Genomic DNA, 18,064 nt, shown 5'->3' on the forward strand with positions numbered 1-18,064 from the left:
GCTTACACTAACTGGTCTCTGTCATGAGACTGTAGATTGTTGTTGCACCTTTGTTTTATTGTTGGTGTGGATGTAATTATGGGCGGTTTGCTAAGCTCTTGCTCTGGTACTCTGGTACTCTGGTCCTGGGCCTCATGGCTGGATGTGTCAGCACTCCTTTCCTGTGTGAACATGAGACAGAAATGTGTGGCAGCCAGCCATCCTTATGATTTAGCCTCTTGCTTTGCTGTGTGGTGGGATGCATGTGATCTGTAGGTTTCAGTTGCACATCGTAGCTGCACCTGGATCTGCAGTATTTTACGGCTTCTATGGCTTTAACGAGCGCCCTGCAAACTGATCACACTGGATTACAGAGTGTTGTGTTTTCTGACCGAGTGTGTGTGTTATTGTGGGTGTGCATGTGGTTGTAGGTGCAAAGCGCACACATAGTGGGAAGGGGAAGATGTGGAATGTCCTCTCTTCCAGGATCTCTTCCTCTGGCTTCTCTCCAGCCCCTGCCTCCTCTCAGGGAGGGGTTTTTCCGATCTCAATGCCCGTTTTGTCTATTTCTGTCTACCAGGGTATTCAGGTTGGTGTGTATCCCTTACACACACGCCGCACATTCCCCATCTCTTTCTTGTTATCTCAAGACTCTTCGCACTGGATCTAGTTTTATCCTTCTCCCCAGTCTCAGTTGTCAAAGGTATTTCTCCTTCTCTCTCCTCTCTTCTTTTCCCTTCTCTCCTGTCTGACATCTCGTTTTCCTTCTCTACAATCCTTAGAAGGCCCAAGAAACATATGATTTCTATGACTTTTTGATTCAAAGTGATTGTCAGTGTTTCCTCTTGGTTACAGCTGTACGGCGAGTACAGGGAGCAGCTGGGAAACTTTGCCCGACGGGAGGCTGCCCGATTGCTGACAGAGAGACAATGGAGGAGACAGGCGGGGGACACCACAGCCACCGGCCGCAAAGGGCACGGCCGGAGGTATCACCATCATCATCACCATCAACCCGTGGCCTTGGAGTCGCATCACAGCCACGTCTCTTCTACCAAGAAGCCTCGTCACTACTCCAAATGCCAAGGTGACAAGTTAATCTGTTCGAGTGCTTTACGGAAGATATTCCAAGAAGATGCAGACTGTGGTGACAGTTTCCATGGTCGTGCTTTAGTGGACTTTAGTGACACCACATGTGGCAACCATGAAACAGAGGTGGAAATTAACAACATAACTTTACTTAAACTAAATACGATTTTGAGACACTGCACTTCACTCCAGTTTTTGTTTTTTGTGAAACCTCATACTTTCATCGCACTACATTCTAGAGAGAGCAGCATTTATCTGATGGTTTCAGTTACTGATTACTTGGCACATTATGATTTTACATGCAACACGATGAGCTCATAAAATATGATGCACGGCTATAGTTGAATTAGGCTGCTGCACAGAACATGAGGCAGTTGGACTTTATACCACCTGGAGGTCCTGAGTCCTTTAATGGACCCCACCCTTACCTACAAGAACAAAGTCTCTAAATTTATTTATTTTGTGTGTGTGTGTGTGTGTGTGTGTGTGTGTGTGTGTGTGTGTGTGTGTGTGTGTGTGTGTGTGTGTGTGTTTTATGCATCCACCTGGTCATATTTTCTGTAATTTTTATTCCCCAACACAAAGGTCTAAATGCTGGTTTAAAGCCTTCTCCATCCTGCAGTAATACAAAAAACGAATGTTTACATAAAATGGGTAAAACAGCATGTTTGATACCTAGTTCAAGCACTGAATTGCATTACATTGTGCAGGTATATGTAAAAGGGTAATCCACTCCAAGTCGATTTACTCATTAGAGGCAATATTACAAAGCCTGTGCTCAGGTGATGTTTTCGCTTCATATTCAATAATCCTATTCAATATCCAAATCTGGCTCCAGACTACAAAATTTTAACAGACAGCCTGTATGAAAAACTGGGTGGGAAAAGGTTGAAAGTCATACTGTAGGCAAGGAAGTCTAACTAAAGATGTTATTGAGTTGCATTGTGGGAAGTGTAGGATCCAGTATTTTGGATCTTAATCCTAATATAAGAGGTTCAAAATCAGTCTAACTCACAACTGTGCTGAGATATAATGACTGTGCTGATCTCTTTGCTGTTTTTTTCCCCTAAAACCTTTTATTTTTCCACTATCAGTGAACTGTGTTTTAAATTCTCATATTCCAGAGTTTGCAAACATCCTTTGTAAATGTCAAAAAAAACCCCAACCCAATCTGTTCAGTTCATTCTGTACTTTACCTCTATGGTGAACTATAGCATCATCGCTGTGCCCATAACCGGGCTGAATGATTCCCTGTCAGGCATTTTTAAAATAACTGACAGTAATTAAATCAAGCGATAAATGGACTGAGGTTGGATCATTTCATCTCTCTGTCCCAGATTGTTTAGCTCGTGTGCGGCGGTATATAGTGACCAAGATGGGGGAAGACTGGATTTTTCTGGTTCTTCTGGGACTGACTATGGCTCTGGTCAGCTGGAGCATGGACTACGCCAGCGCCAAGAGCCTGCAAGGTAACACAGGCCAAGGTCATAGAGATTATTACTATTCGATCTGCAGTTTGATAACAAGATTCTGGTTTCCGTTGTGAGTAATTGTTCAGTTTATACTCCTGTGTGTAATGCACTATTTCTGTAATCTTTTCTCTTTGTATTCCTGTCATTTTTCTATCTTTCAGCCTATAAGTGGATACATGGGGAGCTTAAGGGCAATGTGCCGCTCCAGTACCTTGCCTGGGTTACCTATCCCATGATCCTTGTCATGTTTGCCTCGCTCTTCTGTCATCTGGTTTCCCCACAGGCCATCGGTAAGCTCTCCATCACCTGTCAGCCTCTGTTACTCTCTCTCAGCATCTCCGTTTTCCTCTTTTTACCTTGTTTTGCCTGTTGTAGGATATTTCTTCATTTACTGCACTCAGCATCCGTTTACCCAGATTCCTTGTGTTTTTATCCATCTTTTCTACAGGTTCTGGTATTCCTGAGCTGAAAACCATCCTGAGAGGCGTAGTGCTGAAGGAATATCTGACCCTCAAAGCCTTCATTGCTAAAGTCATCGGGCTGACTGCTGGCCTGGGCAGTGGGATGCCAGTAGGCAAAGAAGTAAACACCCCCCCTTTCACCTCTTTACTGTGTGTTCTCCTCTGTATCTCTCCCTATCCATTGATGGAACATCATTACCATTCTTTTTTCTTCTTCACCTCTCTTTCTCTCTCTCCAAACTTGGAGGATAATAAATCATCTTCTGTCATGTTTCCCCTCTCTCCCTCCTCTCATGGGATTGAAGCAAATTATTCAAGTCCTCAGCAAAGGAGTATATTCATTTTCCCCATTACAGTAGCAGGGCAGCTGTCACATCCTGCAATTATACAGTGATTTATCTGTTCTGATACAACATGTCCCAGTTTAGACTGCCTGTTTTACAGACAATAGTCAGTGTCCATGAAGGTAACATTACATGTCGCTCATCTGTGTCAGTGATTTCCTCCCGTCACCTCCAGGGTCCATTTGTCCACATTGCCAGTATCTGTGCCGCAGTGCTGAGTCGATTCATGTCCATCTTTTCTGGCGTCTATGAGGTAAGCTGAGGCCCTGACCAAAACAGACTGCATTAACCATAAGCCTCATGTCCTCACAGTCAATGCAATAATGAAGTGGAATGCAGTATTTCCGTTATAACATACTTTGTTGTCTTTGGTGTAATTACAGGGTTCCCACAGGCCCTGAAAATCTTCATTTTTAGACTTGATAAAATCAGTTGTTTTGAAGGCTCAATGGATGACATTGTTTGTTATTTTGTCAGTCAATTGGTCCATCGCTTTGATGGTGAGAAATATCTCCACAACTGTTTTGTACAGATATTCATGGTCCCAAAGTAACAGTATCCTAGTGAGTTTTCATCTAGCGCCATCATCAGGTCAAAGCTTTTATTTGTCCAATGTTTTGAATATTTTAACATCATACTGTGCCTGCTGAACATCAGCATGTTATCATTGTCAACGAGCACGTTAGCATGCTGACTTTAGCATTTAGCTCAAAGCAGCACTTAGTACAGTCTCACAGAACGGTGAGCATCCGGCTGTAGAATCATAGACTTGTTTTGAAAATGGTTGGATGACCTTGAAATAAAATATACAAATTCCATCAGTTCTATGAACATTTTTTAAACCCTTTTTAAAAGAATGAGCATTTTCTTCACTTGACAATGTATGAAGCCTGTACAGTCTTTGAGTTTACCAAACATGCCAACTTTGAGTCCTTGAAATTCATTGTAAAGGTCCTTGAATTTGATGAAGAGAAAGTGGGAACCCTGTGACTGTTGTTGTACCTCATCTGTCTGTCTCTCTCCCTCCCAGCTCACACCCTCCCCTCCCTCTTTCTCTTGAGTCTTTGTTTTGGCTCGCCCCCTCACACCTCGTCTGTGTTTGTGTCTCACTGTATTAATAGTGTGATGGTAATGTCTGGCATGTGTATTAACAGTGACCTCCCATATCCCTGTCTCCCCCTTTCCCTGCTGTCTCTATCTCCACCTCCCTGTGGCTTTCTCATTCATCCATGCTTGTTTGTGTCCCCCTGCCCCCATCTGTCTCCACCCTTGACCCTTAACCCCAGAATGGCACCCATAACCAGGACCTCTTGGTGTGTGCGTGTGCCGTGGGAGTGGCCACCTGTTTCGCTGCCCCCGTGGGAGGCAAGTCCCACCCAGCTCCTCCCCCTGACTCACTCAGGCACAGGTCTCCAGTCAGCTCTATCCTCCTGAAATAGCATCAACACATGGAGGTTAAATCTGACCTCAGACCAGTGCCTTCCATTACAAGTGATGAATTAAACTGCATGTTTCAACAGATTAACCTGTCAATTATTCTACTTTAGTTTCTACTTTAAAGGAATATTTCAACATTTTGTGAGGGACACTTTCTTTGCTCCCGAGAGGAGGAGATCAATACCTCAGGCTAGAGCCAGCAGGCAATCATCTTAGCTTAGCATAAAGACTGAAAGCAGGAGGAAAGCACTTAACATGACTCTGTCAAAAGGTAAAAAAAATCTATCTACCTGGACCACTAAAGGTGTAATTAAAGCAGTGTTTATGTCATATTATTCAGACTGTAATTATGTGCACTCCTGTGGGAAAACCGTTCATGTCTATCACCAAGATGAAATTCTGAGTAAGAGATATTAAGGTTTTCTTTCCACTTGGCAAAAAGAAGTGTCAACAAACCACTGGAAACATGGCTGCAAAGCCTCCATCGCTGGCAGTTGTATCTAATTGAAATCCAATATTAACTGTAATAGAATCAATTCACCTAATCTAGGATAACTGGAGACTTTCCCATCCTTCCTATTCTGTCAGTATTGTGTGAATGTAGCACACCGTGTGGCACACTGTGTGTTTGTATGGCAGCAGAAGCTTCTTGCTTGGACACAGGACAAAGTGTCCCAGCATAATAAAACCACAACTTTCAGTTTTTACATGTCTTCTCCCCCATGGATTGAACAAATGAGTTTTTAGGTGCTGGTAAACATTTTTTTCTTTTACCTTCAGACAAAGCCAGGCTCTTTCCTTCTTCTTCCAGTCTTTATGCTGAGATAAGTTAATTGACTCCTGGCTCTAGCTTCACATTTTGTGTACAGACATGAAAGTGGCATCAATCCTCTTACCTAACTTATGACAGGACATTTTCTATAAATGTCAAACTGGTCCCCTGAACCTTATCTCAGACCGGTGTCAGGCATCAGCAGCCATGAATTCAAAGTGAATGAATATTTATCACAGATTAGCTTTCCAGCAATACTGTCCAGTAGGTGAGCCTTGGATTATAAGGTTGTCTCTGCTCTCAGGCTTTTCTAAAGTAATGAGCTTCAAAGTTTTTACCATCCCAGTGCCCAAATTTCTTATTAAGTCACAGATTAAAAAATATGTATTATCTTAAACAAATGATGCAACACAGATCATAAAAGACCCTCCAACTCTATTGTGATTTTAAAAAAGTTGCATTCAACCTACATGTAATTCAAGGTCATGAATAATCAGTGGAACTACTTCATGTCTGCTACCCTTAATTTTCGGTCTGCAATCAGCTGCAGGGATCTGTCTCTATGGACGATGTGACCACTTGCTTTGTTTCCTGATCGCTTAATTGCTTCCTCTAAGTCTGATTACTCTCATTGGCATGTGCATCCTCTGCTTTGTATTCTCTTGGCGTGACCCCCCCTCCCTTCTCTATCACTTTTTTACCATTCTTCAGTGAGCATTATTTATTCACTTTATTCCATTTTGCTTCCCCTCTGTCAATCCTCCCCCTGTGGTTCCCCATTACGTCCTCTCCACCTTGATCTTTTATTCTCTCTTCCTCCAACTCACTCTCCTGTCTTTCTGTCTACACTCTTGTTCCTCGTCACCTTCATTTTCCCCCTTCATCACCTCACACCTTTCATCCCTCGTTGTCTCTCTCATCCTGTTATTTCCCTCTTGTTTCTCTCCTCTCCCCCTCTGTTTTCTGTGTCAGTAGAACCCTTATGGTTACACAGATATTCTGACTGTTGGCTGTGCGGTGGGGGTGGGATGCTGTTTCGGCACTCCATTAGGAGGTACTGTACAACTTCCACACTGCCTCATACAATCAAGCTACTGCACCAAACATCCGTCTGTACTAGATCATACTGCGTTGAGGCTGTACCTGTACTTTCTGAGTACCAACTGAAATGTGTCACTAGCACAGGGTATCAAAAACTATCCCGTATCTATCTAGTCTTGTTTCCCTATTTGAGTCTGGCAAAGATCTTGTACAGCTGCTTGTCTTAGTACATCATTAGAGTAAAGCCTGACTCATATTGGATTTTCAAGACTGATACTGATATTAATATTTGAGTGTTTAAAACATCTTTTATTCACATAAACACATAACATAGATAAACACTTTGATATGAATCCCTTGAATTTAGTTGTTTGAAGCATTGTGACCAGGATACTTACTGAGCCAACAACATCTTACATTTGGAACATGTCAGACTGTGATGCTGATACTTACAGTTTCTAAATTACCTGAAACATATATTTGGACTTTCAGTCGTCCACCGATCAGGAGGTTGGTGGTTCGATCCCTGGCCTTGGCAGTCCACATGCCGAAGTGTCCTTGGGCAAGATACTGAACCCCCAAAAAACTGCCATGTGTGAATTCATATGAACGTCGCTTTGGATGAAAGCGTCTGCCAAATGACTAGTTGTAATTGTAATAAGATGTCAATATATTGGCCAGGCCAACAGTGGAGCGCCTGGAGGCATTTTCCTTTAATCAACAGCAAATTAATTGGCTGCAACTTACAGATAACCTTTAAAGTCATTTTTTTTTTAGCAATAATTGCTTTAAATGTTCTGCTTTTGTGCTTGTTTTCTACAGCGGAGAGCACATCATCAATGGGAATTGGACTGTCGGTCAGATGAAACTAGAAATATAAATCGGTCAACTTCCACTTTGGGAAACTGTGACAGACATTTTTCTCTATTTTCTGATTTGTTACAGAACAAACTATTATGAAAAAAATTGTTAGTTGCAGCTCTACTTAAAATCTATCAATGTGCAAAAGTCTACAATCATCCCTTAATGTACATAAGCCAAAAAACATTAATAACCCAGTTTTCAATCACAACAAAAAGAAAAAAAAACATTTGTTAGTCCTTAAATATTTATTCCACTGTGTTCAGCTGTTTTCGTCTTGCTCAGAATAATGTTTCTGATGGCTCCAATGTTTATTTTATCGCTTCACATGCTGATTATGGCCGCCCCGTGTGTGTGTGTGTGTGTGTGTTCCAGGGTGTGTATTCACTCTCTGTGGTTCTCCCGTTGTGTATAATTACACCCTCAGCTTAAACTGTTTTTGGACTCATTCTGCTTATTGAACTCATTTCTGTCTCCTCTCTGTCTCCCCGCTGCCCGTTTCTGTCTTTCTCTCACACTCCTCTCCTGCTCCTCTTCCTCCTCTCTCATTTCTCACACTTTCCATCCTCATTTCTCCTCTCCTCTTTAATCCCTCCTTTCGCTCTGTCCGTCCTCCTCTCTCTCTCTCTTGTCACCACTACCAGGAGTGTTGTTCAGTATTGAGGTCACGTCTACCTACTTTGCGGTGAGGAATTACTGGCGGGGATATTTTGCCGCCACATTCAGCGCCTTCATTTTCAGGGTGCTCTCTGTTTGGAACAAGGATGCTGGTGAGGAGCAGAGCACACACACATGCACACACGCACGCACACAATGTTGTAAAAGACTGCTGAAGTAGCAGTTTATGGAAAGCAGCTGAATATGACAGCTAAGTAATATTTGCTTCTTTAGATAAACCGGAAATGTTTCAAGTCATCACCTACAGTATATCCACAATCCAGCAGCACTATAGAATGAAATACACTAAAGTCTAAGTCCCTGCACCCGGTATTTCCTTTATTTTGTCATCTTCTTACAGTTTATAATAGCACTGTCCAAATATTAAGTTTTAAGTACGAGACTGAACTCACAGAGGGACGTCATTCAGATTATTTAATTTAGAAACGCATTCATAAAAGCACTTTTGCAATATTTCCAAATATGCACAAAAAAAAGAGAAAGAAATTAAAGAATAAATGTGTTTCCAGACACAGCAGGCAGCAAAAAAAGCTCCAATAAACCCATTACACACTACAAAACTCAGCACCAAACAGCACACCTGGAAACTGCTGCACATAATGTAGCATTTAGCAGCTAAAGAGGTTGAGACCAAAAATAGAGCTAAAAGAGAGTGAAAATCAGACTTAAGTTCATCATTTATACATGAACACGACTCCAATGGTCCTTTATTTGATTTTAGCTTGTGTAGGTAAATGAAACTGAGCACATAGATGAGAGATTGAGATCACATATTTGATTGATTTTATTTTTAGGTTTATTGGTTTGTAATTTTCCTATTCTGTTTCTTTCAGTCACAATCACAGCTCTCTTTAAAACTAACTTCCGGATGGATTTCCCCTTTGACCTGCAGGAGCTGCCTGCATTCGCAATAATAGGGTGAGGATATTAAAGAATACATGTGTGCATGTGTGTGTTTGGTTGTGCTGCATGTCTTTTTTGTATCTGTTTTTGGTCTCCTATAGAAATTGTCACACCAGTGTGTTCTCCCCAGGATATGTGGTTTCTATGCAGTGTCTAATAGTTTTTTAAAACTTTGTGCAGGCAGAACAGAAAGAACAAGTTTCTTCTCATGTTTTAGGATCTCATGTGGCTTTCTGGGGGCGTTCTTCGTCTACCTGAACAGACAGGTGGTTCTTTTCATGAGAAGACCGACAGCGCTAACACGCTTCCTCACCAAACAGTGAGATCCCAACACGCAAACACACACACACAAACAGGACCATGTACTCCCTGCTGCTGTAGATTAATGAACCACTCGGCTCTTAGACTACAGTGATTCTGGTAGCAGACATTGTTCCAAGGAACTCAAACCTTTTGTGCATTCAAACCCAATTCCTCTTAATGTATCTCAGCTCCACTCTCTGAACTCATCAGTCTCACAACACTGGCCAGGACAGCAGCAAAGCCTTAACAACCTTTCAGCCAGTTATTCACTCAGTGTGGAGATTCACTTATCCTCCGAGACTCAGCAGTCAGGGAACATTACTCTCCACCATTAGAGAGAGGCGAGCAGCTGCGCCAGGAGAGCTGTACAATCAGTGGTGGTGCGCACTCGTACTGAGACAGTTATTTCTGTTACAAGTATCACTTATTATGCCATGTTGGAGGTTTCTGATAATACACTGGGCTTCCTGTTAATGGCTGTGTGTGTCTCTGTGTGTGTGTGCGCGTGCCTAGTCGATTGATCTATCCAGGTGCAGTGACACTGATCATCGCCACCTTGACATTTCCTCCTGGATTTGGACAGTTTATGGCTGGAGAGGTGAGACTGAATCAATCTCACACTCTCTGACTTCTTATCGATGTGTGTTCATTATGAAAAGGTGCATCAGCGGGCATGAATCATGTGTTTCTGTCATGTTAGGCCATATACGGAAGCAAAGAAAGTCTTCAATCTTAGTCTTTAGAAGCAAATCAAAGGGGACCTCCAGCGACTTTACACATCAAAGTCTGTTTGCTTGGGGAGTACTACTGGAGTCTTGGGGAGTTCTGCTGCATATGTGAACTAAGTTGTATGAAACTTTTTGTGTCTCCAGAGGAACCTGTGTGAACTCTGATAAACTGCCTCAAGTGGTGTCGAGTCAGTGCTGATTGGAGCTGAGACTACAAGACTGAAATTAAAATAAACCTGAGGGTGTGGACTTAGAAAGAACTGAGCATACCAGACCTCTGTAGCCTGCTCCTCTACTTGATGCTACAGCTCAAAGCTACGTTGGTCGCTACTAGCACAAGAAAAATAGAAATGCTTGGAAAAATAGAGATGGTTTCTCTGGTTCTGCTTGGTAGCCCACATGTTGAAGTTCAAGTTTGAATTTGTCATGTTGAATTGACCAAAAATAATCAATTGGATCTAAGCCGTCTGAACATTAGCCACTTTCTCCCTAACTATCTGAACAAATCATTAAAATCAAGTTTTTTTTCGATTGTACGTCTTGAAAGTACCACTCCCACTTTAAGTAGTAGTGATTTAGTTTCACAATTAGGTGTTCAGTTGCTAATGAGACTCAAATTCCTGCAGTTCCTTTTGCTTCTATAGCTGTACCCCTCTTTTTAATTATACATGAAGTGTATGCAGTTTATATTCATATTTTCTGTCAGACATCAACAGGATATAATGAGTTTTTTGTTTATGTATACCTTTTTTCATTTCAGTAAAGTTTTGGGAACTTTTTTCTTCATTGAATCTGTTTAGTTTCTGTCTGTACTGTAGGATGTGAATACTGTAGGATGTGACATGCGCACAAGTGCATTTTTGAAAAAGTCTGTGTCCCCTCTGGCAGCTGATGCCCAGGGAGTGCATCAACTCCCTGTTTGATAATTTCACCTGGACCAAAATCTCAGGATCTCCTCTTCCGCCCGGCCTGGGTCGCTCATCTGCATGGCTCCATCCGCATGTTAGTGTCTTCGTCATCCTCCTCCTCTTCTGCGTCATGAAGGTATCTCTCCCTCCTGGAGTGTGCAGTAGGTGTTGCCTTGAAATATATGTGATAGCATGAAAAACCTCTGGGATTGGTCTCGATCCTACCTTGATCCTGTTTTTGTGCTGCAGTTCTGGATGTCAGCAGTTTCCACCACAATGCCCATCCCCTCGGGTGCCTTTATGCCAGTGTTCATATTAGGTAAGAGGATTTTGTAATGCGAGTGCAGTATCTCCTGCTGAGCTTCACTTGAATTCGTCTTTACCAGTGTGTCTTATCTCTCTCCTCAAGGAGCTGCTTTTGGTCGCCTCGTAGGAGAGATCATGGCCACTCTTTTCCCAAATGGAATCCTGTTTGATGGGATAGTCTACCGCATCCTGCCAGGAGGCTACGCTGTCATTGGTCAGTCTGCTAATCTTAGTGCTGTACACAGGTTCCCACAGATGTTAAATGAAGGACTTTTAAAGTGCTTGATTTTTTTTTGCCCAAACTTACCAGTCTCAACCTGTCCGTCTCTGGCTTTTAGACTTTTCTTCCTCCAGTTCAAAGATGTCGATCTAACAGCAGCTTGGAAGCAGCTTCACAGTTTTCTCTTGACTTGGTGGCATTAAGTCATTGAAAACTCTTACATTTGCTGCCCAGCTCAGTATTGTAACTGGGTTCTGTGTTTCACTGAAAAAGTGAGTGGATTCCATGTTAACTGGAGGTTATTATGAGTACTACATCACTTTGATACCTGTCGTAGAAACAAATTTAATGTAGGTTTGCAGAAACATACAAAGCCAATATGTTGTTCTGACATCTGGGCTGCATAATAAACAGGTTTGAAAATGAACTGATGTATAAGATAAGATAAGATAAGATAAGATAAGATAAGATAAGATAAGATAAGATAAGATAAGATAAGATAAGATAAGATATACCTTTATTAGTCCCACAGTGGGGAAATTTCAGATATGTATTTATTACTTACAGGTACAGAGAAATCAAACTGAGGAATAATACTTCACTCTTACCAAATAAATTTCCTCTCTCTGCTTTCCACCAGGTGCTGCAGCGATGACAGGAGCTGTCACACACACCGTCTCCACTGCAGTAATCTGCTTCGAGCTGACGGGTCAAATCTCCCACATCCTGCCCATGATGGTGGCAGTGATCCTAGCAAACATGGTGGCCCAGGGTCTGCAGCCTTCTCTCTATGACTCCATCATCCAGGTGAAGAAGCTGCCCTACCTGCCTGAGCTGGCCCTTGGGCACATCAGGTAAAGCTAAAACAATGAGAACCCTTAATTTGAGTGTTTTCCATACCGCTGTCATTGGAAGACAAAAAGTATTTATAATAGTATCTCTCTCTCCCCAGCAAGTATAATATCTTTGTGGAGGACATCATGGTGCGCAAAGTGAAGTTCCTATCGTCTCATTCCACCTATCGGGAACTGAACCATCTGCTAGAGACCTCAACTCTGAAAACTATCCCCCTGGTTGACTCTAAAGGTCCTAAAGGCTTTCATGTCTGTCCTCTAAATGTGCAGCTACAACCAGCAGAGAGTTAGCTTAGCTCACCTTAAAGACTGGAATAGCTAGCTTGGTTGTCTCCAAAGGTAAAAACAAAAAAAACAAAAAAAACACAAAAAAAACAAGGGCCGTCCAGCATCACTGAAGCTCATTAATTAACATGTTAGACACTCCAGGAAATCGCTGCTCCTAGCCAAGAAATAGCCCCAAATATAGCCATGAAAATAAAAATTAGCCTCCCCTTGTTTCCAGTCTTTATGCTAAGCTGAGCTAAACCCCTGCTGGCTGTAGGTTCATGTTTAGCATACAGTCATGAGAGTGGTATCGGTCTTCTCATCTAACAAGAAAACAAATAAGCATATATCCAAAAATGCTGAAATATTCCTTTAACACCTCTGCAGAATCCATGATTCTTCTGGGCTCCATCGAGAGGACAGAGCTTCAAGCTGTCTTTGACTGGTGGCTCTCACCAGAGAGGCGAGTGTTTGAAAGAGGTCAGAGTTCACCAGGCCAGGGCTCCAAAGTCAGCTGGGAGTCCTTCACCTTCGTAGACGAGGAGGGTGGAGAGGACGGCGCAGACAAGGTAGAAAACACAAACCATGAATGAACTTACAGGAAGTAATTTACCTTGTTAGCTTAAAAAATATATGATGCAGTTACTAACCATGTTGTTCCCACAGACTTCCCCAGTGCAGGAAGAATGTAATGGGCCCATGCCGTCCCCCAAACCTCAGGAGCCCTCCACCAACCACACAGGCTCAGGTGACATGACATTTCCACTGCAAATAAAGACAAGTCCACCCATCAAATGTCGCTTCCTCTCTCCTCTTACACGTGTTGCCATATCACGTCCTCAGACAAGCGCAAGCTGCCATCTGTCAGGAGGACCCTTCAGAGACTCTTCTCCTCCACGTCTTCGTCGGGCCAGACTGAAACTGAGGTATGCTGTTAAGATCAGCCTTGCATACTCATCGTTTTGACCCCAAAAGCTCAGAGCGCATCCCTGATCTGCTGTCGAGCTGGCAGTGACAGCTCAGACAGGGGCATCACTCCAACATGGCAGCTCCAGCCAACCTCACTAATGTGATGGGAGGGGTGTGACATGATGCATACATAGCGGAGTTGACATGTTGTGCAGTGGGTGATGATATAGACCCACCAGGGTTCATCTTATCATCATCTGAATGGCTTCTTCAAATTGACTGACTGCCCAACCATCTGTCCCTCGCTCTTTCTGTCCCCCTCTTTCCTCAGGAAACCATGGCCCCTCCACTGACTGACACCATGTCCCCAGAGGAGGTACTGTACCTTATTGATTCAGCATTCACACCACCAGAAATGAGACAATCGAACCAGTACACAGAGGAATCATTAGAAGCTCTATATACTCTGAGTCCATCTCTCTGCCCTTTGATTGGCTGATGCAGATCAAAGCCTGGGAAGAGGAAGAGCTGGGTAAACCAGTCGATATGGAGCAGATACGTATAGACCCTTCCCCATTTCAGCTGGTGGAAAGAACGTCTCTGCACAAGGTGACCACAACAAGACCCGGGTGACATTTCAGCACATGGAAAGATCATGTGCAAACACTGATTATGCAGTTATATGTCCTGCACAATTACCTGTTCTTATTTCCAAGCAGCAGATTTTAAAGGAAGAATGCAGGATCAACTTTTACTGCCTGCTTGATTTTTTTTCCCTTTATGCTAAGCTAAGCTAAGCTAACGGCCTGTAGTTAAAATTCATCCTACAGATGTGAGAGCAGTATTAATCTTTCCATCTGACTCTTGGCAAGTAAGCAAATAAAAGTATTTCCCAAAAAACCCAAACATTAAAACACAGAGCCAAGTTAATTTTCACATTAGACTTATTTATTTTCATTGTCTTTTTTCAACATTTTAAAGAGGCCTATGAAAACAGCTGAAGACTTCTTCTTCAGTGGCTCTAGTAAATCAACCTGTTGCCAATGTGGCTGAAGTTCTGACTTGTTTTTAAACCTGGTGACACAATTGTGGTGATTTGTTCATACAGCTCCTTCAAATATTTGCCAGTGGCAGTAGCCATGCTGGCATGCAATGTTTCTTTCCCCAGGCTTGCAAAGTCATGACCCACACTACTGTGCCCCTGATTGGCTAGTACTCATTAATTAATAATTAATTGATTATTAATTATGATTAATTTCTACTGGTTAGGGTAAGAATATCAGGGTAAGCCAATCAGAGGCAGAGGAGGGCAGGTCATACCTTCGTCATCCAGGTACCATAAAAAATTCAGTTCCTTGTTCACCAAAAACAAGAGCATGTTCAATGAACGCGCTCTTTCAGCACGTTCATGCACAACCCTGTTTTTATGTCATATGGATGGCAATCAGCTCGTTCTCTGTCCATACGACCAAAAAGCTTTGAATCATGAATTTCATGCTGTGACTCATGCTATGCAGCAAAGCCATATACAGTATTTCCTCTTTTCCTTGTGTAGACATTGTTTACGAGGAACAGTGCAGCAGCAGAGTCCTGTCACACTACAACACGCTTAACACTGACTGGATCATGTTCTCCTCTCTCTCATTACTCAGACCCACACTCTGTTCTCTCTGCTGGGTCTCAGTCACGCCTATGTCACCAGTATTGGAAAGCTGGTGGGTGTCGTGGCACTGAAAGAGGTAAAGTCACTTATGTGATGATCTCACGTTGTGGGCAGTTGTTCTGTCACAGGGTGCATCATTCTTCACGCTCTGATTCATGCGGTTATTTCGCTAACCGCCCCCAACTCATCTCCCTGGATGTTCTCTTTAGTAATCCAACATTGTCCCTCCAGCACAGGTTTCCTTGCTTTATGTGCCGCCTCTGTGTGTGTTTCAACCTCTTTCTCTTTGCTAACAGTTACAGAAAGCCATAGAGGGCTCAACTCGCAGCGGGGTGAGGCTTCGTCCCCCTCTGGCCAGCTTCAGAGACGCCAGCAGGAAAACCAAGAAGCACCAGCCTCCGTCATCCACCCCGTCCTCTCCCACACGGGACAGAGACCTGTGGGGCGAGGGGAGCAGGAGGGAGGGAGAGCCGGTGAGGAAGGAGTCCAAGGAGGATTCCCGAGGGAAGGCATCGTCTTCCCGAGGAGCTCCGGGGTGTGACACTGATTCCTCCTCCCCCATCAGTTCCGGGAGCCCCAGTGGCAGCTCTGCCACCACGAGAGGTGCAGACGGTGCTTCACAGGAACTCGCATCCCCCTCTACCTCCTCCCCTACCTCACCTTCACCCCCTGCTTCCCCTGTGTCACCCACCAGCCCTGTCCTAACACTATCCTCCCTGCAGGAGGAGAGGGAGAGCGAGGAGTCAGATGAGCCCATATAGACTGGGTTTGAGACAAAAGACTTTTACCTTCTTTTGATTTCATTCTTTCTCGCCAGAGACAGAGCTGCTGTCCGGGTGGAGGAGTCAGGCTCACCTGCAGCCCTCACAGACATTCAGCTCTCAGCGAGCCAGACGAGCCTGTGCACACACAGCTCCTGAAACTTGTAGTGCAGGATATTTTTTCTACTCTTACGACAATCTCACTTTTTCACTAAAAATCTCAGGTTCCTTCCTGTGTCTTTTGAACTGCAGACGGACAAACTTGTTCAGTCCTACATGTCACTAATATTCAGTGTCCATCCATATCTTGGAGATGTTGAATGTAGCTGCGCATCATATATCAATGTCTGTTAATTTCATGAAGTACCTTTGATCAAAAATTAACTGACAGCAATGAATTGTATGTTAATGAAATAATATATTGATGAAGACTTAATTAATTGACCTAGAGGCCAAAGAGATCATGCATTTAAAGTTTACTGATTGAGGTTAATTTTAAATTCTAACTTCCATTTGTCATATATCTGCTGTATGGTAAATATCCAAATCATTATTACCAGTCTGTAATTTTTAAAGAGAATAAATGTTAAAATTGTCTGCTAGCTTATTTTATTTACAACAATAAAAATGACAATTAGAAGAAAAACTGGAGTCATGCTAGCGGCTCTGTGAGGCTGTATTTAGGCACAGTGCTGGTGATTTGAGCTACATGCTAACGTCAGAGTGCTAACATGCTGATGTTTACTATGTTCACAGTTTTAGTTTAGTGTGCTAGCATGCTAACATTTTCTGATTAGCATGAAACACAAACTACAGCCGAGGCTGATGGGATTCTTTTGCAAGTTGCTGCATTCAGACCAACTTAAGCCCTGGTGAAAAACTGCAGCTCTGCAGCGACCCAGTGGGGGTGCCAATGCAGCCAAAAACAACAACAACAACAACAACAACAACAACAACAACAACAACAACAACAAACAAACAAAAAAAAACAGTCAAAATAGTCAGTGATGGTGTTCCAATATTCAGGCTTGAAAAGAGAGTATCTCTGAGCATATAAACACTTTTGTGCTGTGAAGGTCAACAGTGTGTTTCAGTCTTTGATTCCTATGTGAGCCTGAACAAATAAGCAGCTACTCCCTATAGAGGAGGCCTGTCTCTGAGAATTTGTCATTAATATTCTCCTGGCATAAAACCCCTGATAAAGACTGGAGAGGAATGCTTTTGGAAAAGCATGACAGGCTGGACTCCACTGCTGCCAGGTCCTTGGTGATTGCCGTTTTGTCTGACAAGCACCAATGAGCTTAGCCGCCAAACACGGTTAAAAAAAAAAGACAAATCACATGTGTTAAGGCTCCAGAGAGAAAGGGGTGAACGTGTGAGAATCTAATTATTTACAGCCTGGAAAAGATATCCACACATGCACAAGAAATGCCATTTGTCGGTTTGTTTTATTTGCTCTTTCTCCACCGGAGGAAAAGAAGAGGAGACAGGTAAAGGAGCTGGAGGAGGTTCTGTCGTGCAGGAAAAAGAGGGGGGAGGAAGAGAAACAGGAAGAAAGATAGAGTTGTTGACAGAAGAGGAGAGAGAGGGGGGAACCACGTGGAAGAACCGTCCTGTGACAACCGTCCAACAAGCATGCATAGGTGTGTGTCGTGAGTGTACACTGGTATCACCAGCCACACTGCCTCATTTCAAACAAATAAATCCAATTTTATACAGACTTTTACACAAGCCATCCAATTTTTTTACAGCGTTTTTTTACAGCGGTTAGTTTTTTTTTTATTTTTTTTGCGGCACATTTCCAAATTATAGCTATGTTACATGTCTGATTGCCTCAAATCCCCTTTGGTTGATGTGGAATTTTTTTTTTTTTTTCAGGCAGTGATTCTTCCAACAAGACAGCAGACAACTTACTGTACACTGAGAGACAGACAAACAGACGGACACAAATATACAGAACAGATACAAAGAGATAGAAAGAGAGAGAAGGAGAAAGGCAGAGGACCAGAAGCAGATTTTGAGCGTCATGCCTGCAGACAAGTTACCGTAACTCTTGGAAGATGGCAGTAGAATTATACAAAAAGAGGAACTCAATTGCAAACCGGTCGGTT

The 18,064-nt window shown here is 42.9% G+C and overlaps 1 protein-coding gene across 1 annotated transcript; it reads left to right on the top strand.

Annotated features, from left to right (window-relative positions):
* Positions 1 to 442: 442 nt before the first annotated feature.
* On the top strand, positions 443 to 16,308 carry clcn1b (chloride channel, voltage-sensitive 1b). The gene is made up of 23 exons (XM_070966936.1): positions 443 to 568; positions 835 to 1,063; positions 2,403 to 2,534; positions 2,699 to 2,827; positions 2,986 to 3,119; positions 3,518 to 3,595; positions 6,527 to 6,605; positions 8,098 to 8,223; positions 8,965 to 9,049; positions 9,252 to 9,353; positions 9,851 to 9,935; positions 10,954 to 11,109; positions 11,223 to 11,292; positions 11,383 to 11,493; positions 12,140 to 12,353; positions 12,452 to 12,585; positions 13,008 to 13,189; positions 13,287 to 13,368; positions 13,464 to 13,546; positions 13,861 to 13,905; positions 14,034 to 14,138; positions 15,182 to 15,268; positions 15,489 to 16,308. The coding sequence occupies exons 1-23, from the start codon at positions 443 to 445 to the stop codon at positions 15,951 to 15,953; spliced, it is 3,039 nt and encodes a 1,012-aa protein (XP_070823037.1). The 3' UTR covers positions 15,954 to 16,308.
* The last annotated feature ends 1,756 nt before the right edge of the window (positions 16,309 to 18,064 follow it).

This window comes from Chaetodon trifascialis, chromosome 7 (assembly GCF_039877785.1).
Source record: "Chaetodon trifascialis isolate fChaTrf1 chromosome 7, fChaTrf1.hap1, whole genome shotgun sequence".
NCBI classification, from domain to species: Eukaryota; Metazoa; Chordata; class Actinopteri; order Chaetodontiformes; family Chaetodontidae; genus Chaetodon; species Chaetodon trifascialis.

Excerpts from the sequence above, each read along its gene's own strand:
- clcn1b (XM_070966936.1), top strand. The coding sequence starts at position 443 with ATGTGGAATGTCCTCTCTTCCAGGATCTCTTCCTCTGGCTTCTCTCCA. Across the intron at positions 9,354-9,850 it reads ACACGCTTCCTCACCAAACA|TCGATTGATCTATCCAGGTG; the intron begins GTGAGATCCCAA and ends GCGCGTGCCTAG. Across the intron at positions 14,139-15,181 it reads AAAGAACGTCTCTGCACAAG|ACCCACACTCTGTTCTCTCT; the intron begins GTGACCACAACA and ends CTCATTACTCAG.